The 23,143-nt window shown below is 44.1% G+C and overlaps 1 protein-coding gene across 3 annotated transcripts in view; it reads right to left on the bottom strand.

Moving 5' to 3' along the window:
• Positions 1-23,143, bottom strand: part of Ikzf3 (IKAROS family zinc finger 3) — a 93,857-nt gene that overhangs the window by 17,061 nt on the left and 53,653 nt on the right. For all 3 annotated transcript variants that reach the window (XM_027424133.2, XM_027424132.2, XM_035447666.1), the window contains 3 exons: positions 11,001-11,258; positions 9,590-9,757; positions 6,237-6,353 (listed from right to left, as the gene is read on the bottom strand). In XM_027424133.2, the coding sequence (XP_027279934.1) occupies positions 6,237-6,353; positions 9,590-9,757; positions 11,001-11,258 (543 nt within the window). The remainder of the gene's footprint in view (positions 1-6,236; positions 6,354-9,589; positions 9,758-11,000; positions 11,259-23,143) is intronic.

Genomic DNA, 23,143 nt, shown 5'->3' on the forward strand with positions numbered 1-23,143 from the left:
GTAGAAGTTCTTGGACTTTGGCACTTTATTACAGGACACTGCCACTGAGCAAAGTGGGTCAAATTCTGTTCAGTCCAGAGACAGAGACAGGTTACAATGACCAAGCAGGAAATGATCACACCTTATTATTTCCTTGCACACAAACCACCACCAGATGTGGCACTACCCCAAAGCCCCTTGAGCAGAGATGAAAGACAGCCTGGGATTTGAAGTCAGTTTCTAATACAAGGGATTGCTGGGGTTTTTGTTCTTCCGTTTTCTTAGAAGTAGGGTAAAGGTAGCCATATGTGTACTCTAGGAGTGTCTGAGAGGATTAGAGCCACCACCCCTGTATCTGTTACTGAAATGATTTAGGTTGAAATGAAGATAAAATCACTTGAGAAATTTTTACTTTTGAGCCCACTTTACTACTGTGTTTGTCCATTTTAGTCCCTCCCCTCATGGTCAATTAGTGACCTAGGACCTGCCCTAAGCATGACGCCTCGGTTTTCCACTTATCTCTTAGGACTCAGTGCTTATGTTTTACCAAAGTCACCATCAGCAGCAAGAGTTTTGTGGGCTCACGCAATCAACACCCTCTATGTTTGGGAGGATGCTGATGCATGGACACATTGACCTAAATAACTGTAATTAGGGCATGTCACCTAAATGGCAACCTTTTGAGATAACATCACCTTTTTCATTCCTGGTTACCCACCAAGCTGGTCTTGACAGTCATTTCCAGATAACTCTCACCATGTCAATCAGTGACCAAATGGCTGACATTTAAGAAAGTAACATCAGAGGCACAAGTGAAGGCTTTCCCACTTCCACAGCTCTGCTTAGGGGGAAATGTCTCCTTCAAGAAATCAAGTGGCCCCTCGTTCACTGCACCCTTCCCAGGTCTGTCATTCAGAATGTTGATGCTCAGATCCAGACTCTCCCAACCATGGGAACACACCCCAGGGACTGACTTTACCTTCATAGACTTAACTGCTTTCCAACTGCCAAGTCTAATTTGCAAAAAAATAGGGAACACTTTTATTTTCTTTCCTAGACTTTGTGTCTTTTTTAGCTCTGAACTGTCAGACAGCTGATGAACAAAACCACTGACTGGGCACCTTTTAAACACCAAGTCAGTTGTCAGTTAGCCAAGCTCGGGCCTTGTCTTGAGAGAATACTGAAAAGACAAAAGAGGAGGGAGGCCTTCTGATTTTTGGTCTTCCCTCCACCTTTAGGACTCCACTGTCTCTTCACTTAGTCTAGACTTATTATCTTGATATATGGAGTCTCAGAAATGTAAGTGAAGGAAAACCAGTTTGGCAAGATGGCAAAGGAAGAAGATAATGAGAAATGATGCAATAGGAAACCCATCCGTTCCTAGGTGGTGTTTGGCAGTTTGATGTTGCCAGGGCAGGGGGTGGGGATCTGGGATGCTGGACATTGGCACATTTGATGCCTGAGTGGGCACAGGGGCAGGACTGCAGCTCTGGATCCATTTCCCTTTACGATGTTTGTCTACTATGTAGTAGGTTGTAAGTGTCAATTTTCATTAGCAACAGATTTTAGAGACATTGAAAAAATAATAAAATGTCATTGAAAACCACAATATGAAAAATAATCTATTGCCTTTAATCCCTGCACAATTCTTAACTGTTAACTGCTTCCATGATGCATTTTTTTTAAAATCTCAAAGTAATTGTAGCTTTGACTATATGATTGTGTTTTGCTTTTGTTTTTGCAAAATCCTTCATTAGGGCTTGAAGTGTTAAATGGAGCTTAAAGCAGCCATTGCATCCGGTCTCTTCTATGGTGTGGTCAGCAGCTAATGGAGACAGGAACAAAGTGCAGTCATTGTGCAACAAGATTGTCTAACAACAGATTGCTATCAAAGACAAGGCAGGTTCAAACAAAAAAGTTACATGAAACTGTTGCCCTGTGGAGCAAGTCAAATGAAGACTGTTAGGAATACATACTTGGTTTTTTTTTTTTTTAAACTTTCAGAAGAAAAAGTGTGCTGCATGGGTAAAAATCGAATTTTCTCCTGAAACCCTTGTGCTTTCATAGCACAACTGAAGCAATGAGAAAGAATAAGAAAAAAATAACTCCTAGACTCACAAATAAACATAAGCAATTATTCACTTAGGGCTTTTTATTTTTGACAGGGTCTCTCTATGTAGCTCTGGGGCTGTCTATGTAGAAGCTACATTGTAGACCAAGTTAGCTTTGAACTCACAGAGATCCTCCTGTTTCTGCTTTTCAAGCGATGGGTTTCAAGGTGTGTGCCATCACATTCTGTCTTAGTCACTTATTTTATAAATGTTATTATCAGCAGTAGCATGCTTGTCTAGAATGGTCAAGGCCCTGGGTTTGAGCTTCAGCAATGCAAACAAAAAGTCTTATTATTTCTAGAACTCATGATTACTCACAAAAAGTTTGGCTACAAGTATAATTGGTGGGGATTGTGGCCTCATGAACATTATAAAGATCAAGCAGATAGAGTCTATGGTCATCTGTTGTTTCTTGCGGCCATCTGTACTTCACTAGGCAGCAGGAATACTGTGTCTATGTCACTCATGGCATCTGCTGGGGAGACTGCTGAACGTGAAATGACTCATGTGTCTCCATTGAACACTGTGTTCTTCAGGGGCAGGGGCTTAGCTTTCCCTTGTCTCCTCATATAGGTCACGGCACAAACAGAATTGAACCAGCAATGTCTGAATAAAAGAAAGGACCAGCAAGACAGAAGCCTGTCACTTTGCAGTGGCGCTCGCTGGGAGGCTGGTCTTTACTCCAAGCCCTTTTCATCAGTCCCCTTCCAGGGAGGCCTGCTTTCCAGGACAGACAGCTCTGTCCCTGGCTTGGCTCTCATATCACACTGCAACTTAACTCACTTTTCTTATTTTTGGGACAGGGTCATGCTCTCCTGCCTTCCAACTCAGAATCCTCCTGCCTCATCCTCTTGTTGCCACACTCAGCTGCACTTTGACTTACACATGTGCCTGCTGTATGAGTGTGCCATGCACAGGAACCCTGAAATAGCATTTTAGAAGTGACACGAGGAGTAAATATTCAGAACGTACCACCCTGGGGCTGGGGATACGTATAGCTGCCTGTTTGCCTCATCTGCACAAAGCCCTGGGTTCTCTTCCCAGTATCACATCAAACTGGGCATGGTGGCACATTCTTATAATCCCGGGACAGAGAGAGGTGGAGGCAGAGATCAGAAGTACAAGTTGGTGGGGGAGGGAGATGACTGCACTGGTCAGGCTTGGAAGAGAACACGGTGTCCATACCGGACTCCTAGTCACAGGAAGGAAATAGAAACGAAAACTATAGGAGGAATGGTGTCAGTGATGGATGGGCTTGTGTTAGATCAAAAAGTCTTTATACTTGATTAAGCTGTGACTTTACCCATTTTGTAACCTAAACCCACCATGGCATACTTGTTTTAAAAAAGTCAAAGCCAGGCATGGTGATGCATATGGCAGAGGCAGGTGGATCTCTGAAAGCTTAGGCCAGCCAGAGTTACATAGAGAGGCCCTGTCTCAAAAAAAAAAAAAAAAAAAAAAAAAAAAAAAAAAAAAAAAAAAAAAAAGGAAGAGAAGAAAAGACAAAACACTCAATTAGAACTTGCTGACTTGGTTAACCCTTGACTTTTTGCTGAGACTTAAAATATGTTGCACGCATCCATCAAACAGCCCTATGGATGCAAATTAGCTTAGCTGGCAGCTCACCGCCTCCTGCCCCATCACTCTGAACAGCCTAAATACTTTGGTAACTTTTTACATTAAATTCCCAAAATGGCACGGGATGTGAAGTAAAAGTTACTTCAAAAATAACCATTTCAACATTGTATATGGGATAGAACTTGCTGATTCCCTCTTCCATTTCCAGGAGAATCAACACACACACACACACACACACACACACACACACACACACACACACACACACGTATTGTCCATTCAGTATATGTTGCCATATTTCTTTTGCTGTCCAGATAATATATGATCACTAAAAATATAGCTTATTATTTTCCAAAGGGAAAATAAATCCCCTAACTATTAACTGATAACCAGAAAAGCACAATGTGGTGAATCCATACAATGGACTATTATCCAGCTACAAAAAAGAATTAAGCAATAATACATGTTTCAGCATAGGTGAAACCAAAATCATTATGTCTATTAGAAGAAGTAAGACTTAAAAGTTTCCCGTAATGTGATTATGTGATTGCACTTATGTGAAATATCTGATAGGGAAATCGATAAAGACCAAAAGTAGGTGAGTTGTTGCCAGTCCTGGGAGGAAGGAACCGACTGTTGGTAGGTAGGAGGTCTCTCTTGGGAGTGGTGAAATGTCCCGGAATTAGACAATGAAGATGGTTGTACAGTTTTATTTATTTATTAATTTATTCTTTGTTGTTGTTTTGTTTTTTTGAGAAAGAATCTCTCTACATAGTTTTGGCTATCCTGGAGTTCTCTCTAGACCAGGCTGGCCTCAGACTGAGCGATCCACCTGCCTCTACCTCCCAATGCTGAGATTGAAGTATGTGCCATTATGCTCGGCTGCTATAGATTATGAATTGATCTTAACTTGTACTTAAAAAAAAAAAAACACTTCCAGACATAAGCATGTGTGAACATGTGCACTCGTATGCCTCCATGCACACACAAACCAAACCAAACCAAACCAAACAAGCATACTAAAGCTCTAGAGATTTTTAAGTTAGCCATTGGATTTTTTTGATGATCTAGTCATTTTTTATTTTTAAAATGATAAAAATGCAGCCAGAACAGTTCCTCTGACATACACAGGCTCACTCCTAGCCTCTGGATTTTGACAAGTCTTGTTTTCCCACCTCTAAAGCAAGAAAGTAGGACTAGCTGTTTCTTTTATGGGCAAACACTAACTAACTTAAGTGAGCATGCCACTTGAGATGGCAAACAACAAGCTTTTGTTGTTTTTCTTAAAGTAACAAGCAGCACTCTTTAGAAACAAGGAGGAACGAGAGTCCTTGATAAAACTCAAGATGCCATCGAGAAGAAAGGCAGAAGCAAGCAAAGACCCAGAGGCTTCAGTTGGCCAGCCCCTAAACCAACCAGGAAACAGGCTTAATCCAAAACCCAAGCTTCTTTCCACTCCACAGGGATTTCCACTCTGCTTTTCGTGACACTCACATTGCTCTGTCACGCTTCTGTAATTAGCAGTTACTGCTGTCAACCATCAATGCGCACAAGGACTGCTTCCCATTCTAAATAAGCCCTTGGCTCTCATAACCAATAACCAGCTGAAGAACCAGGTTGAGGGTCAAATGGTTAGGATGAAGAATGACCACCAATCATCATACAAGAAAAGCTTTAGGCTGATTCAACTATAGGATGAGAATAAATAAAACTACACCGGTCATGGAGGAGGACACACGTCGTGTTTCAATCTGTGGCCAGGAGGTATACAATTCAAATCCCTGGGGAAAATAGGAAACCTCTCACAACCAAATACAAACATCACAGTAAGTCACGTGTGTGGACAAGGACATCACCACTGGGCCCTGTGCAAATCCTTCCATGTTTTAACTGATTCTTCCTAACCACTTCCCAGGCTGCACACCCCTCTGCTATTGCCATTGCGTCACTGTTAGGAAACCCCGTTGGCTCTCCCTTTGAAAAGAATTCACAGAACCACAACACTGTAACTCCCATCACTGCCAAGACACATTTTCCTTTGGCTTGAATTCTTGCCACAGATTGCTAACTGTATCCCCAAGACCTATCTGGCCTTGTCCTCAGCACAGTCTACTCTCAGGAACGTGATGACTTTCAAATGAGAAGTCCGATGATGTCATCTGTCTGTGCTCAAAGATTTTCAGTTTCACTCAAAGGTCTTTACAATGGCCTGCAAGGCCTGATAAGATCTGGTGTCCCCTTTCTCCTCTGGCTTCATGTCCCATTGCTCATTCTGTTCCAGGCACTCAGGGCTATATTTACATTTCTTTAAGTTGGAGCGGCAGGACCTTTGCACATATGGATCCCCAGTGATCTGTGGGGCTGGCTGCCTTGCCTTCAAGTCCATCAGGACATTACCTGGTTGATGCCTTCCCTGGCTCACCCTTAGCCTACACTTCCTGCTCTATTTTTCTCCATAACACTCACTATCTCTCCTTGCTTATTTGTCCTGTCTATAACCTGCCTCCACTACCTAGGAGGGCAAACGTTCATTAACAAGTGGGGGCAAATGAGCCCTGTGGAACTTACTGGCATCCCCCAGGTCAGAATTCTGAAGAAACGTGCGGCATCGCTCCTTGTGCTCCTCCAGGGAACTTCTCTGCTTGTAGCTCCTTCCACAGAATTCACACTTGTAGGGCTTCTCCACTAGAAGGAAAACACAGAGCACTCTCAGGGACCCCACTCACCGAGACTCCGGCTCTGAGGAGACTGGTCTCTAGGAATGAGGCTGCTGCTAGACCCACGCCTCCAAGTCTCTGTCAATGTCAGATCTGTTAAGCTGAAACAGAGCTACAGTCTAGGAGGGGACCAGAGTATTGAAAAGGATGTCCTCCTAGCACAGATAGAAGGATCTGCAGCGTGTGACTGCTGTTTGACTTAGTGTTTGGCTCCCGGTTAAATCTGGTGTCTTTTCGATTAACAAAGGCAGGTCCCAGGGCTGGAGAGATGGCTCAGCAGTTAAGAGCACTGGCTGCTCTTCCTGAGGACTGAGCTTTGGTTCGCAGCACCCAAATGGGGTGGCTCACACTGGCTCTAACTCCAGTCCCAGGGGATCTAGAGTTTAAAAAAAAAAGGGGGGGGGAGAGAGAGGCAGATACAGAGGGAGACAGAGAGAGATATCAGGGTAGTGTGATGTCAGAGTGAACTGGGGCCAGGTGTGGTGGCCTAGACCTTTAACCCAGCATAGACAGGAGGCCCTTTGTGAGTTTGAAGCCAGCCTGCTGTACATAGAGAGACCGTATCTCAAAACCAAAAACAAAGCAAATTATTTGGGACCTTGGCTTAGATCACTCTTTGGTCTTGCAGAGGATCTAGGTTTGGTTCCCAGCACCCATGCGGCAGCTCACCACTATCTATACTAACTCTAGTTCCAGGGGATCTGATGCCCTCCTCTGACCTCCTTAGGTACACATACTCAGGGAAAACACTCATTCACATAAAATTAATCGAAGGGGAAGGCATCCTTCCTATTTTGTGGTATCCATCTAACTGCAAATAAGAAATAAGGTAGTCTGTGGGCATTAGAATTGGGCTAGACATGTTTGGAATGTGTGGGCCATTCCTGTCAAGTGGCTTTTAACAAGTATAGGCAAAGACAGGGCTGATTAACAAAGAACATTTTTAAAAATTTATTTAACTTTATTTTACGTGTATTTCTGTAAAGGTGTCACATCCTCTGGAACTGGAGTTACAGACAGTTGTGAACTGCCATGTGGGCATTGGGAACCAAACCCAGGTCCTCTGGAAAAGCAGCCCGTGCTCTTAACTGCTGAGTCATTTCTCCAATCCCAATAAAGAACATTTTAAATAATAGAATTAAGAATAAATTGCAGGAGCTAGGCATAGTTGCACATGCATTTATTAACAGCACCCTGGAGGCAGAGGCAGGTGAATTTTTGTGAGTTTGAGGCCAGCCTGGTCTACATAGTTAGTTCCAGGACATCTAGGGCTATATAATGAGGCTCTATCTGGAAAAACAAGCAAGCAAGCAAGCAAACAAACAAAAGGAATGAATTGCAAAAAATGACTTCAACTAATTTTCTAAAACAAATCAAAAGTTTCCTCATAAGCTGGCCCATATCCATTGATAAAACTCAACCTAAAGAGTTGTCAACGTTTTAGAGACTGAAATGTGTTTTTCTCCTTTTTTTCTTATTATGCTAGGGATTAAACCCGGAGCCTTGTGTCAGTCATCTGGCTCCACCATGAAATGTTTTATCTTCCAATTCCTCTTGCTTTTCAAGTAAAAACATCCTCAAGAGATCCTTATGAAATCCCAAACCAAAATAAAGCACAGGCTTGCAATGGCTAAGAATTTTATATTTCCATATAATTTGGGTACTCTGGAATATGTCTGAAGAGACTTATCGCTACTAAGCTTGAAAAAGGGCAACAGGAAAGAAATAATCTTTTTTTTCTTTCCATCAATCCCATCCCTAATTTGTTACATTGACAAATCAGCTAAAAAGAAAGAAAAGAAAGAAAAACCTTCTCTGCCACATGTGATCTGTCGTGGGTTTTGCTGAGGTCGGCTTGTTTAATCTTACTCTGAACTGTGAGCAGTTTTGAGATTGGGGTTTAGTCAAAGCAGTAATGTGGATTGACACAAAAACAAACCTCTCTCTCTCTTTTTAAATTAAAAAAAATTGCCAGATAACATCAAGAACACAAGGTCCCAATTTTGAAAATAAGACTTGCCTTATTTTTCTAAGAGGGAAATTCTAAATGTTAAAAAAGTGTCACCTTGCTTGTTTAAAATAAGGATTGAAAAGTTGGAGGCAGCATGTGGCTTTTTAAGAATTCTTGTTGTTGCTTTTAGAGCTTTAAAAAAAATGGGGTGAGGAAGGGGAAAGTTGGGGTTAGGAAATTTAGCCAGAAGCTGGGTAAGGTGGTGCACGCCTACAAATATAGTACACAGAAGATAAAGGCAGGAAGACGGCTACAACTTTGAGGCTAGCCTGGTATATATAGTGAATTCCAGTTTAACCAGGACTAAAAAGAAGGGCCCCTGTCTCAAAAAATAAAACAACAAGAAAACCAAGCAAACAAACAAAAAGAATAGGAAGTTTATCCCAGGTCATCCAAAAGGAACCTGAAATAGTAATTTATGCCTGATTTATATTTTCATTATTATTTTTTGTTTTGTTTTGGTTTTTCGAGACAGGGTTTCTCTGTGGCTTTGTAGGCTGTCCTGGAACTAGCTCTTGTAGACCAGGCTGGTCTCAAACTCACAGGGATCCGCCTGCCTCTGCCTCCCGAGTGCTGGGGTTAAAGGCGTGCGCCGCCACCACCAGGCTCTACATTTTTATTATTATTTTAAATTACATGATATCTGTTGTGTTGAGTACAAGAGCTTGAGGTGACTAGAGGCATGGGATCTCCTGGAGCTGGAGTTGAAGTTGGCTATGAGACAACAGATTCTGTGGGTGCCAAGAGTGAAACCCTGATACCATGGAAGAACAATCCGGACTCTCAACCATTGAGCCAACTCTTCAGACCCCTGCTTTACACTTTTTAGTTATTTACAAACTGTACATAGTTTGCTTGTGTAGTTTTTCTGAATGGAAGACTGAAAAAACGGGTGTGTGCTTATTAAGGAAATAGTCCTTTTATAAGATTTACCATAAAAATACTGATGGCCACAATTTTTCTCACAAAAACTACAAAGGCGTTGTAATTTGTCTGCTGTTCTCCAGACACAAGGCTGCTGGAGAGAGTTTCCACTGAGGCAGACGGAGAGCAATTAATGTCTTAATGGAAGTGCAGTTGCCCTAGAGGTCTCTGTTGATGAAAACCTTCAGAGGGCGCTTGACAGATTGGAGCCGTCATACTTGACTGTTTTCACAGCCACTAGATGTGCAATGCTTGTGTCCCTCACTTACCAGAGTGCGTCCTCAGGTGTCCCGTGAGCGCATCTCTCCTTTGGCATGCGTAGTTGCAGAGGTGGCACTTGAAAGGTTTTTCCCCTGTGTGCAGCTTAATGTGGCGGAGGAGGTTACCTTTCTGAGTAAAAGATGCCCCGCACTGATTACACTGGAACGGGCGTTCACCTTCAGAGAGGACGAGAGAGGAGAGCTCTGATCACAAAGAGAGTGGGAAAGCAAGGGCGAGATGCCCACCTCCTGGGCAGTTCCGCCCTCAGTGAGAGATCACTTGGGAGCTACATTTTGAGGTGAACCGACTTATAGGATCTTCTTCCCTGAAGAATGAACACTCCCACTCAATATAGCTGTTCTAGTTATCTTGCTCTGAGTCACTGCCAAGGGCCACGAGCAGCCTCAGGAGCTGTCTAGAGGTTTTTCTCTCTCTTGGCATCTGAACGAAGTCGCCTTTGAGGAAGGACTCAGAGATTCAAGCCTTCTTGTACTACTGAGACAGGGCCTCACTATAGCCCTGGCCTGGAACTCATGTGTAGACCAGGTTGGCCCCAGACTCACAGAGATCTTCCTGCCTCTGCCTCCTGAGTGTTGGTGCTGGGTTTTGCTTGGTGGTTTTACCCTTTTTTCTTTTTGACAGGACTTTTCCTCTGTAGCCAAGGATGGCCTGGAACTCACAATGGTCGTCCTGCTTCAGTCTCCTGAGTGACAGAACTGAGCCATTGAGGCACACTTAGATGCAAGATGTAAGGTGTCAAGGCGCCAATTTTTAGAGTCCCTGCATCAGATGAAGTCTACGGACTCAGTGTGGCCTGGTCATAGGCCTTTCTATGGACTCTTTGTTTACCGTATGAAGCTGTATTTAAAACCAACAATAAAACCCATATCCTTTTATCTACCAAATCTGAACCCAACATAGTTAGGGGACCCGCTTTCATGAAAGTGCCATGTAAAAACACTTAGAAGACTTCTCCAACTCCTGCTTACTACCTGAAGAAAAACTATTTGGCTAATCTTGATGGCTGTTTTCACAGGTCAGTCTTCCCTCTCACCCAAGTTCTCACTATACAGCCCTCGCTGTCCTGGAACTTATATGTAGACGAGGCTGGCCTTGAACTCACAGAGATCCACCTGCCTCTGCCTCCCAACTGCTGGGATTCAAGGTGTGCACCACAACACTGGGCCTTTGTTAGTCTCTTTTTATTCGTAGTGTTTGCAATGTGCTTGTCAAATGCATAGTGAGACAGAAACAAGAGTCATGGGGTAAGATGACAATGCAAAGAGGGAGAGAGAGACATCAAAATCACAGAAGAAAGCAATGGAGGGATCCAAAAGAAGACCCAAATCCCGCTGCTTCGTCCCTCACAAGGCTGCACATGGACAGTATTGAGAACCGAGAGGGGAGATTATTATTTACCAGTGTGGCTTCGCTTATGAACCATCAAGACATTGAAGCTAATGCAGGATAACCCACACACATCACAGTTCATCTTCCCACTGGTCGGTCTGCTGCTGTCGTATGGAACATGTCTCTCCAGCTTAATGTTTTCATATTCATTATATTCTCTTGCATAGCTGTAAGGAATTTCGCTCTCGTCTGCATTTCCTATGGGCTCCGGCTTCAGAATGCTCTCATCTCTTTCGCTGTATTCATCTTTCACTTTCATCGAGTCTTCTGCAGGGGACATAAATGCGAGAGATGAACAATGACTGTATTTGAAGCCGTGAAGCAGCTCAGAAAAGAGGCCCACAACTGACGATTGAATACAGAGGAAGCTCATGGAACATTGTATACATACAAAGCAAGAGAGTGCCAGGAGGGTGATCACTCATTATTTGAATTCTGAACCAGTTACACACACACACACACACACACACACACACACACACACACACAGAGAGAGAGAGAGAGAGAGAGAGAGAGAGAGAGAGAGATGGCAGTGACCTAGGTCATCTAGAGACCAGGAAACAAACATTTTGAACAACTAGTCTCTGATCCTTGGAGAGAAGGAATCTTTTTTGGTGGCTGCAGCTAAAGAGGCAATGGGATATGCTCTTTGGCTTCAAGACAAAAATACCATTTTGTTGCTACAGGCTTCTATGCAGACCACTAAGATTGAGAGCTGAATAGTGAAACTGTTCTTCTGAGTTGAAGCCATGCTTTTGTCTTTCCTTCCTTGTGAACCGTGGGGAAAACTCTTATCTCTCTCTCTTGGAAGCAGAGGAAGTGCTGGTGTTAGTGAGCAGTGTTGAAAAAGACAGAAGGAGAAGTGAGGCTTTAAATTCAACCTGAGGAGCCACGTCTATGGCTCTGGGTGAGCTGGGTTCAACCCAGTTAGGGGAAGAGATAGCTAGACCTAATCTAAGTAGGACTAAACTCAAGACCCTAGATCAATTAATTACAGTACTGGACTTGAAAGGATGGACTGGCCCAAGTTAGGTGACTAAATGTTGTTCTCTAAAGGGCTGTTGCACTGTTGGGCATTCTTTTTGCAGGTGGATACAGTCAGAGGGATGGAACTCAGAATCTAGGGCAAAATTCCTTCCCAGACACCTCTCCAGTCATGCTATAGTGTGTGTGTGTGTGTGTGTGTGTGTGTGTGTGTGTGTGTGTGTGTGTGTGTATGCCAAAGTCAACTCAGATGTCACTTCTCAAGAACTGCTCACCTTGTTTTTTGAGACAATCTCTCTCCTTCTCTCCCTCCCTCTCTCTCTCTCCTTCTTTTCCTCTCTCCTTCTCCCCCCTTCTCTCTGGGGCCTGAGATTCAGTGATCAGACTAGGCTGGCTAGCCAGCTAGTGAGCACCAGGGATCTTTTTGTCTCCACTTCCTCAGTGCCAGGATTGCAAGTGCCTGCCATCATGCCTGTCATCTCATTTGGGTGTTGGGGATGAAACACACACTGAGTCACTGCCCAAGCCCTCTACAGCTCTTTTAAGAAGAATCACATAAGACTGGTGGAAGGCACGCTGGACGTGGTGGCACACGCCCTCACTGCCAGCACTTGGGATGCTGAGGCAGGAGATCTCTGTGAGTCTGAGGCTAGTTTAGTTCACACAGTCTAGCCAGCCTGACCCCCAACCCAAGAAAAAAAAGCCCTAAACACATTTGCCTCATGAGACCAGCAATTGCAAGAGATGTCCATGTATAAAGCAAGCGGTATAAGTGCTCATCTCACTCTTTCAGACTTTGGTGAAAGTCTCCACGAAGAAACACATCAGTGGGATTTAGAGCAAAAGAGAATTTAGACGTCAGCCACTCCAAACTCCTTTTTTCTCAGACAGGAAATGTGGAAGCAGCTACATGTAAAAATTTCCCAATTTTACACAGTCAGTTCCTGGCTCAGGTGTAGTGACGCTACAATAGTGCTGGAGAGATGGCTCACAGCTAAGAGCACTGGCAACTCTTGCACAGGCCCAGGGTTTGGTCCCCAGCAGCTACATGGTGGCTCACAACTACCTGTAACGCAGTTCCAGAGGTTCTGATGCCCTCTTTTAACTTCCACAGGAACACAGGTGTCACAAACACACCTTCAGTCCAAACATTCATACGCATAAAATAAAAATCTAAACAAACAAACAAAAAAAGCTAAATTTAAACCACCAGTTAGTTGGATTTGACTCCATACACTCATATAAAAAAAGTCTAGGCGTCTGTTTAACAACTCTATTCCACAGCCTTCCTTCACTGGGGTGGATGTAAAAACCCAAAACACTCTGAAAAAAAAATGATATTTTTAAAAGCTACATCCCTTCCAGAACACATCAGAAGTGTTGATCCCACTGCACAGGAGGAAGTGCAAAGCAGCTGCGGGCTCCCTTCCACCCCGGTTTCAATTTTCACTTCTATCAAGGTTACCTTTCATCTATATTAACTGTGTTTGCTTAATAGAGCAAGACAAAGCCTAACCACCACTGGCAGGGCCACGGCTGCCACTGCTCCACTGCTCACCGCAGGCCATGGTTCACAACCTCCTGACTGCAGCAATGCACGGCTGCCGAATAAGCCCCAACACAGGCCATGTTTGCCACACAACGCATCACATCGTGGTTAGCTAGGAATTGATTTCTGTGTCCTATAGGGGAAGGGGGGAATTCGCTCGCTCCCTCCCTCCCTCCCTCCCTCCTCCTCCCTCCTCCCTCCCTCCCTCCTCTCTCCCTCCCTCCCCCCCCCTCTGTCTGTCTCTGGATGGATATTTCCTGTTTTCATATGGAATCTGTTTCCTTGAATGTTGCTTTTGGTTTTGTTGTTCATCATTTTTTAAGAGAAGAGTGACCTGGAGCTGGTGCTCTCCTCTCTGCCTCTGTTGTCCCAGCTGTGGGTGACATCCCACCAAAGCTTGAGTGCACTTTAGTTTGCATGTAGGCGTTTAAAAGAACCTCAACGGAAAACTTCTTCTACTGAGAACCAAACCCAGCAGATTGAAAGGGCCAGCTGAAAAGAATCCGTTTCATTAGGTTTAGAAAACGTGAACGGGCCGGGCAGTGGTGGCACACGCCTTTAGTCCCAGCATTCGGGCAGATGGATCTCTGAGTTTGAGGCCAGCCTGGTCTACACAGTGAGTTCCAAGAGGGCTAAGGCTACACAGAAAAACCCTGCCTTGAAATAATAAACAAAAAAGAGAAAGAGAGAGAGAGAGAGAGAGAGAGAGAGAGAGAGAGAGAGGAAGGAAGGAAGGAAGGAAGGAAGGAAGGAAGGAAGGAAGGAAGGAAGGGAAGGGAAGGAAGGGGAAGAAAGAAAATATGAACTTGACTACACCCAGGCCACTACACACTCAGTGACATTAGAAAGTAGTGGGGCCCAAGTGTGGGGTCTTTCTGCAAACAGGGGACCAAGGACAGCTGCTTCTTTCATCCCAATTTTGGCTGTGGAGGCCTGACCTGGAGCTCAGTACCACCCCAGCCTAGCTCACTATCAGAGCTTGGCATTTGAGTCCTCAGCTGTAGAGCAAGGAAGGCAGAATTGAAGATGGGGAAGGTAAAGAAAGCTGAAGACTCACGTGGGGCATTGGAGAAGTGTATTTGACTGGGGCATTGGCGAAGTGTACTTGATTTCTAAACCAAAAAAGCTCCTGGTATGGTTATCTATTCACCAGTTCTAGATAAACGACCTGGGTAACCTTTCCACATGGTTACTGTGGTTCAGCAACCTTATGGTTTGTCGTGGACAGGCAATCAGAGGTGCAAACTCAAATAAAGGGCAAAGGCACAAATAGGATTCCCAGAGACTACTAGGCTCAGCCCCAGCCTCCAAACATGGGGCGCTGAACCCAAAGCCGGAAAGTCACGGGACTCTGCTAATGAAGAGATTCATTCCATCCTTTGGGAGCAAGATTTGTTGGAGCCAAAGAAAGGGAAGGACTTATACTAACAGCCCTAGGAAATAGTATCAGGCATGCTGCTATCAAACCCATAATCTTAACTGATTCATTCCTAAGAGGTGTGCTCTCTTCCTCAGGTCTTCAACTCTGGACACTGGCATGGAAACTCCCCAGAGGCAGTTCTCCAGACTTCAATTTCTCTAGGGCAAGCTCCTTTTCCCGTGTTCTTTGTGGTCTACTTGGGCCCGGCATCACAGAGAACCTCAGCGCATTCTCTCCCTAATGGCTTTCTAGTCAGAGTAACTCTTACTGCTTCTAGAGCCTCCAAAATTCCTTCTAATCTGGCTCCTGCCTCCATACCTCATTGACTCTGTCCCCTGCCGTTTATCAATACACTGTGTTCCTGTCGCTCTCCAGAACTCCTGGACACCGTTCCTCATCCTTCTGTGCTCCTAATTCTTGTTTTTTTTTTTTTTTAGATTTTGTTTATTTATTATGTATACAACATTCTGCTTCCATGCACACCAGAAGAGGGCACCAGGGATGGTTGTGAGCCACCATGTGGGTGCTGGGAATTGAACTCAGGACCCTTGGAAGAGCAGTCCAATGAAACTTCAATGAAACTGTCTCTTTTCTGATTGTTCCTTTCCCCACATTTACCTTTTAATTGCTGTTGCTTACCCTCTGTTTTCTTCCCCCCTGAATACTTCTCTATGGCAGTTTCATCCATTCATAAAGGCTCCAACCAAGGCCTTCTGTGATGAGTCCTCAGATGACTACAGCTCCACACATACCTTCTCTTCAATCCTCTTTCCAAATCTTCTAAAGTCAAAGTATTTCTTCCCAGTTACTCAAGCTACAAGTCTCACAATCATCTTTTCTTTTCCTTATTTGGGCCCCACATTCAAGGACTCATCAGTTGAGTCCTTTCCTGACCTCCACTCACCGTTTCCCATTCCCGTTACCCAAGGCTCCATCTCCTCTCCTGTGATCTGTAGGCTCCATACTGTTCACCTTTCCAGCTCATCTTGTGTATTATTGGTTGTCCTTAGACTATAGCTCTGGTCATGTCATGGCCCTACCAAAACCCTTGAATATGCTCCATTGACAACAAAATAAAGTCCAAGTGCAGGGACAACCCTAAAAGGGCCTTCTGTGTTTGGGTCAAGCTTATCCTTAGGATGTCGGCTTTTACTATGCAGACATCTTCATCCAACTGAACATCTAAGAGTCCTTGCTGTGTTCATATTTCCATTGACTACATGATCTTTCCCCACCTTTGCCACAAACCCAAATCCTACACATCTTCTAAAGCCAAACTAATATGTCGTTTCCCTCACTCTGTCTTCCCCAGTTCCCTCAGCTGGAAAATAGCCCATTCTTTCTTCCTCTAGGCTGTTTATAAATTCTTTCTTATTCCCTACAGCCACTAAGCTAGCTGAGGACAGAAGCCACACAGACATTCTCTCTCTCTCTCTCTCCCCTCTTCCTCTTTCCCCCCTCTCTGTGTGTGTCTCTCTCCCTCTGTGAATACATGTCTCTCTCTCTCCCCATCTCTCTCTGTGTGTCTCTCTCCTTTTCTCTCTCTCTGTGTCTCCCCCCCCACACACCTTTCTCTGTGTAATTCAGTCCTTTCTATGACATCACTTAGCCAGTGTCTACTAAGAGCAGTTGTAGGCTAAACCAGAGAAAGGTGGATCAAAGCACATATTGCTCTTGCTGAAGACCTCAGTTCCGTTTCCAGCACCCACACTGGGCAACTCACAACCACCTGTAACTAAAACCACAGGGCATCTGATGCTCCCTCTGGCTTCTGTGGGCACCAGGACTCCCATGAACATCTCTGCACACACACACACACACACACACACACACACACACACACAAGAGTTGAAGTGCTGGGCTCTGTGGTACATGCCTGTTGTCCCAGCTTTTCAGGAGGCTGAGGTGGAATGACCACGAGAGCTCGTGGGCCTGAGAATACTGTGGGCAATATGAGACCTTATATCAAAAACAGCAGCAGCAACAACAACAACAACAAAAAAAAAACAAATAGAAAAAACGAATTCCCTTCTATTAATTATTAATTTATTTATTGGTTTTTCAAGACATTTAACATCTCTGGCTTTCCTGGAACTTGCTTTGTAGACCAGACTGACCTCAAACTTAGAGATCCACCTGCCTCTACCTCCAGAAAGCTGAGATTAGAGTCGTGTGCCACCACTTCTCGGCTCCTTTTAAATATGATTTTATTTTGTAACTGGGTGTCATGGGCACATGCCTATAATCCCAGTACTCAGGAGGCAGAGGCAGGAAGATCTCTGTGAATTTGAGGCCGGCTTGGTCTACAGAGTGAATTCTAGGACAAACAGGACTATAGAGAGACTCTGTCTCAAAAACAAGAACAACAAAATAAAAGACAAATTACTTTACCTCATGTATATGGGTGTTTTGTCTACATGTGTGTCTGTGCATTACTTGTGTGCCTGGTGCCTGTAGAGGCCAGGAGAGGGTATCAGATCTCCTGGAACTGGAGCTACAAGCAGTTAGTTGTGAGCTGTCATGTGGGTGCTAGAAATAAAACCTAGGTCCTCTGAAAGAGCAGCCCATTCTCCTAACTACTGAACCATCTCTCCAGTTCCCAAATTCCCCTTAAAAGAACACCCAAAACCAAATAACAACAACCAAACTAGGCAGGCATGGTGCTATAGGTCAGTAATGCCTGTGTTTTAAAGGTGGAGGCAGGAGCATGGTAAGATCCGGGCCAACTGGGATTACATAGTGACACCCTAAATCATAACAAAACAAACACGGGAAAAACAATGACAAAACGAAGAGCCCAGCCGGGCGTTGGTGGCGCATGCCTTTAATCCCAGTACTCAGGAGGCAGAGGCAGGTGGATCTCTGTGAGTTCAGCACCAGAGCGAGTGCCAGGATAGGCTCCAAAGCTACACAGAGAAACCCTGTCTCGAAAAACCAAAACAAAAAACAAAAAACAAAAAACAAAGAGCCCCCCCCCCACAAAGACCAGGGATTGCATCGTTTTAAATCAGAAACTGTGGAGCCAATGAGATGGCTCAGTGGGTAAAGGCATGTGTATGCAAGCTTCATGACCTGCTTTGATTCCTGGAACCCTCAGTGGAGGGAGAGAACTGACTCCTGAAAGTTGTCCCCTGACCGCCAGCACTGTCGCATATGTCACCTCCTATTTCCCACTAAGAATAAAATAAAACCTAGATATTCTGGAAGTATCACCTTGACCTACTAATTTGGGAGAAGGGCCTCCATCATCTGGGCTAGGTTTAAAGACATGCTCTACTACATCTGGCGTGCACGTGGGCTCTGGAGAGCCAACCCTGGGGGTGCTGGGGATTGAACCCAGGGCTTGGTACAAGCTAGGCAGGAAACACTTTACCCACTGAGTTACATTTCCAGCCCAAGTCTTAAGTCTTTTGTAAAGCGAACGAACTGTTTGTAATGTGAACGATCTCCCACTTGGTTTTGTAAATTCTAACCTTATTATAATTAGATCAGGCTTCTTAGACACACAATTTGAACTGACTGTTCAAACAGCACCCAGAAGCTCCTTAGGCACCAGCAAGATTTTATTTCTTAAGTCAGGAGGTGGGTCTCTAGATGCTCATTTGATTATTACTCTTTAAACTGTAAATTTAATTATAATCTGCCTTTTTGTATGTATGATCTATTCCATAATAAAAAAAATATTAAAGGCTTCCTAAGTAAATTTTGTATAATTGAACTTGTGGAGAACAGAACACAGCAAACCACAAATTGCTGATAAAAGTAATTGCTAAACATTCCCAGAGGGAGGGAAAGATGTCTAAATTGAATCGAACCCATAGGAAATTAGATTAAACTAAACTTTCTGAAGGAGCTGCTCTGGGGGACCATTGTTCCCATCTCTGTCTGTGTTCTGGAGGCAGCTGAGGAAGATGGCACACACTAATGCATACACCCCCTGGAGAGAATTTTGTAGGCTGAAAAGAACAAAGGTTTGGCTCTCTGGGGCTGATGCCCATGACCTCACTTCCTGGGGTGATGGTTATCACACGAAAAGCTTGTAGTCCAGAGTAGACAGTTTTTGGTTTCACCTGAGACACTGCAAAAACAATGGGTCCTGGAAAGGATCCAGCATTGAAATCCTTCAGGGGCAATAGCAGTCTCAGCCAACTGTGCCTCCGTTTGTTTTTACAGGCACATAAAATGCTCGGCTGGAGAGCAGACCCTATCAAAGACACACAGAACAGGCAACTTGGGCTCCTTGAGTGGTGTGCTGCTAGAAGGAACATTCAAGTGTTGAAAGGCAGTGCTGAATTTCCACGCTGGACCATGAGATCTCAGAATCCAACTCCATTTAGAAGGACAGGGGTGAAATGATTAGCCTCAAGTTTGCCAGGGATGTACCCAGAAGGACAAAACAACACAGAGGCTGCTGGAAGGGGAAGACAGAAAAGGGTTATGTTGTTGAAGTGTTTTACAAGGATAGAGGGTCATAATCATGAAATCCTCCACACACGCAGGAGTCAACTGGATAACAAAGACACTTAGTCATCTTAATGTGGCGTTTTAATGATGCCGCTGATTTGCTATGCCAATTCAGAGATAATGAGGCCCTAATGCTACAGATGTTCAGCCAGGCTAGAAGAAAGGGGGGGTGGGATTTGCTAGCATGCCATTTTCTAACTATCCAATTAAACAAATTGTGAAAGCACCTAAATAGTTTACCAGGTTTTGACAGCTGTTAATAGGATTTAGAAGCTTGACGTAGGAGAGAGCAAAATGGGAGATGCAGGTTCTGTAGGTGTCTCGTCTACAGTCTGATGCTCCAGCTCAGCCCCACACACCGGCAGCTAGAACACATCCCTTATAAAGTTAATGTCTGCACATCTTCCCTGCAACGGCCTCTTTGTATCGGAAATGAAAACACTGAAATGATGGGTCATTTCCATTTTCCAGTTCACAATTTTATGCATAAAGGAATTTGAGAGAGAAAAAACCTCTGATATTTTGAGAACTAAAGAACAAAGAGGAGTTTGGGTATTTCACTACTGAAACTGTAAAATCTCAATGCAAATGAAACCTCTGGTCAGTGATTGGCAGGATCTGTTATGATTTCTCTTTTCCTGTCTTTAAAGACAGAATGATGATGGACAGTTATTAATTTTTAGAGTGGCCATCTTAAGATCAAGAAAACTGGAAAAAGTGAATCAATCTACAAAGAGATAAGATTCCACTATCTCAGTAGCTTGGAAATAAGAGTGAGCAGGTTTGGGTGGTATTTGATTGGTTTAGGTTCTCATTAAAACATGCTCTCATTGACCTTTTAAATTTCTCTGTAAAGTCTACATGTGTAAGGGTAAATCACATCACTTCAAATGCAAGAGTTTAGCCATTACAGAAGACCCCCCCCTTCAGTTTTACCAGTGACATCAATCTTTGCCTTGTTAACTGACATGGTTCATTCACGTAATATTCGCATAATATTAACAGTGATTTTGTTCAGTGGCTTCAGTACATTTCCTGGCTTCCCTGTTAAAAGAGAGGAGATTGGCTACTTCCAGCATCAGGAATACACTGCGCCCAGCAGGAGGTGAAGTTTCAGTGACCTGGCTCAGCTTAGCTCTTTAAATGCCTTGGCACAAGGTGCAATTCTTCATTGAAATAACATAAACACTGAAGAGCACAGTTCATGAAGATTCCCTCTGAACCACAAAGCCTTGTAAGTCTAAGGCATCCCTTTATTTCTGCTCAGCATGAAGATCATCTTCGTCTGGCTCAGCAGTTAAGAGCACTTGTTGCTTCAGAGGACCTGGGTTCCATTCCCAGCACCCACATGGTGGCTCACAACCTTCTGCAACTCCAGTTCCAGGGAATCCGACACCTTCTTATGACCTCTGAGGGCACCAGACACTAATGTGGTGCAGGCAAAACACTCATACAAATAAAATAATAAAATCAATAAATCTAGAAAGATTACTTCTACCTTTTTTTTTTTTTTTTTTTTTTTGGTTTTTTGAGACAGGGTTTCTCTGTGTAGCTTTGGAGCCTATCCTAGCACTCGCTCTGGAGACCAGGCTGGTCTCGAACTCACAGAGATCCACCTGCCTCTGCCTCCCGAGTGCTGGGACTAAGGGTGTGTGCCACCAACGCCCGGCTACTTTCACCTATTGTTATTAATATTATTTGGCATTTGTAATTCAGAGCAGTCACTGCTATGCATAAAAATGAATGAAAATACACGCTGGAAAGATGGTTCAGTGGTTTAGAGCACTTGCTGCTCTTGTAGAGGACCCAGGTTCAATCCCTAGCACCCACGTGGTGGCTTTCAACCATCCATAACTCCAGTTCCATGGAATGCTCCCCAACCCTTCTTTTAGACAGAATCTCACTCTGTAGCTTTGGATGTCCTGAAACTCACTATGTAGATCAGGTTAGCCTCAAACTCACAGAGATCCACCTGCCTCTGCCTCCTGGATTGAAGAAAGGTTTAAATTGTGTGCTATCATGCCTGGTTTTATTTTGTTTTTGACAGGGTATCATATAGCTCAGACTAACTTTGAACTCCTGGTCCTCCTGCATCCATCTTCCTAGTGCCAGAATTACAGGAGTGCACTGCCATGCTTGGCTTCCATCTTTTTGCTATCATCATCATCATCATCATCATCATCATCATTTTTAAAACATTCACTTAGAGGCTATGGAGAGGGCTCTGTTGGAAAAGTGCACAGGCCAGAGGGCTAAGTTGGGGGTCTCTGGCATCCATGTAAAAAGTCACATGCGGTGGCAGCACCTATGGTCCTAATACCAGGGCAGCAGAGGAAGGGGGTCCCTGGAGCTCACAGGCCAGTGCTGAATTAGTTTGCATCAGGTTCCAGTGAGTGACCCTATCTCAATAAATAAGGTAGAGTGCAATAGAGGAAGACATCTGACTAGACACATATATGTCGAACACTCACACAAACATACAGACATACAAGAACATCTATACAGAGAGAGAGAGAGAGAGAGAGAGCATTTTCAAAAGTTTAAAGCATGTTAAAATATAATTCTTAGAAAAATGCAAAAGTTGTTATGCAAATGTAATTAAATTGGCTAAAAACCTTCTGGTTATCACAATATCAAACCAGGGTCACAGGCAGACCAATATGTCTTCCATGGCCACAACACATATAGTTCCTGGTTTATGTAGTGTGTGGTGGGACAGATACACATTTATTCCTTTACAGACTAGGAATAGTTTCAAGGCTGTCCCATAACCTTCCTAGTTATTCTAGGAAGTGATAAATTAATTCCTCAGGTAGCCTGAACCAATTCACTGATAACAGCAAGGCCAAGGAGGGAAGAGATCTGTTTTTCAAACTCTTTCCTTTTTTATTTTATATTCTCTTCTGACTCCACTTGTTACTGCTGCAGAGTGCCAAACCTGCTGCTAGCATTTCCCCGCTGAGCCTAGAGACATGGTTAATCACTTCCTGGTTCCCATACTTGATTGACACTCAACAGACTAGAGGATTAGCTTCCCCTTCTTCCAAGCCCACCCATCCTGAAATCTTCCTTTCCCCTCTACACAGTATTGCTTGATGTCTGTACACATATTTTTCTTCCCTGTCCTCCTCCCCACCCCTTTTTCTGAAAAGGTTTTATCCAGACCAGCTTTGGACCTTCTATGTAGCCAGGGTAACCTTGAACTTCAAATCCTCTTGCTTCCACTTCTTCAGTGCTGGGATTAAAGGGGAATGACACTACGTCCAGTCAGAGCAGTGCTGGGGAACCAAACCTAGAGTTTTGGCACTCGGGCAAACATCCTACCCATTGAACTGCCCTCCACCCCCAGCCCTTGACAGGGTTTAGCCTCCTAACTCAGGCTGTCCTGGAACTCTCAGCCTCCTGAGCACTGGGCTTACAGGTGTGACCTCCATACTCAGCTTCCAGTAGCTGCAACATTGCTCTCCTTCAGCACTGGGTACCGGCGTGTGCTGGGGATCTGTGACTGCTTACCAAGCAACGGAAAGAAGCAAAGGAGGTGAGGAGGGAAGAAGGATGAACGATCGTTCTGTTCTTTGCCTGAAGTACAAAATTAGGGTTGATGGAGTTTTTAAAAATTGAACAGATTGTAGTTTTGCCTAAAGCTAGCACATTAGCAGAGTGGAAACAAAAAATTGTTTCTAAGTAAAGGTACAGCGATCAGATCCAAAGCATATGAAGAACTCTCAGAATGGG

This window comes from Cricetulus griseus, chromosome 7 (genome assembly GCF_003668045.3).
Source record: "Cricetulus griseus strain 17A/GY chromosome 7, alternate assembly CriGri-PICRH-1.0, whole genome shotgun sequence".
Taxonomy (NCBI): domain Eukaryota; kingdom Metazoa; phylum Chordata; class Mammalia; order Rodentia; family Cricetidae; genus Cricetulus; species Cricetulus griseus.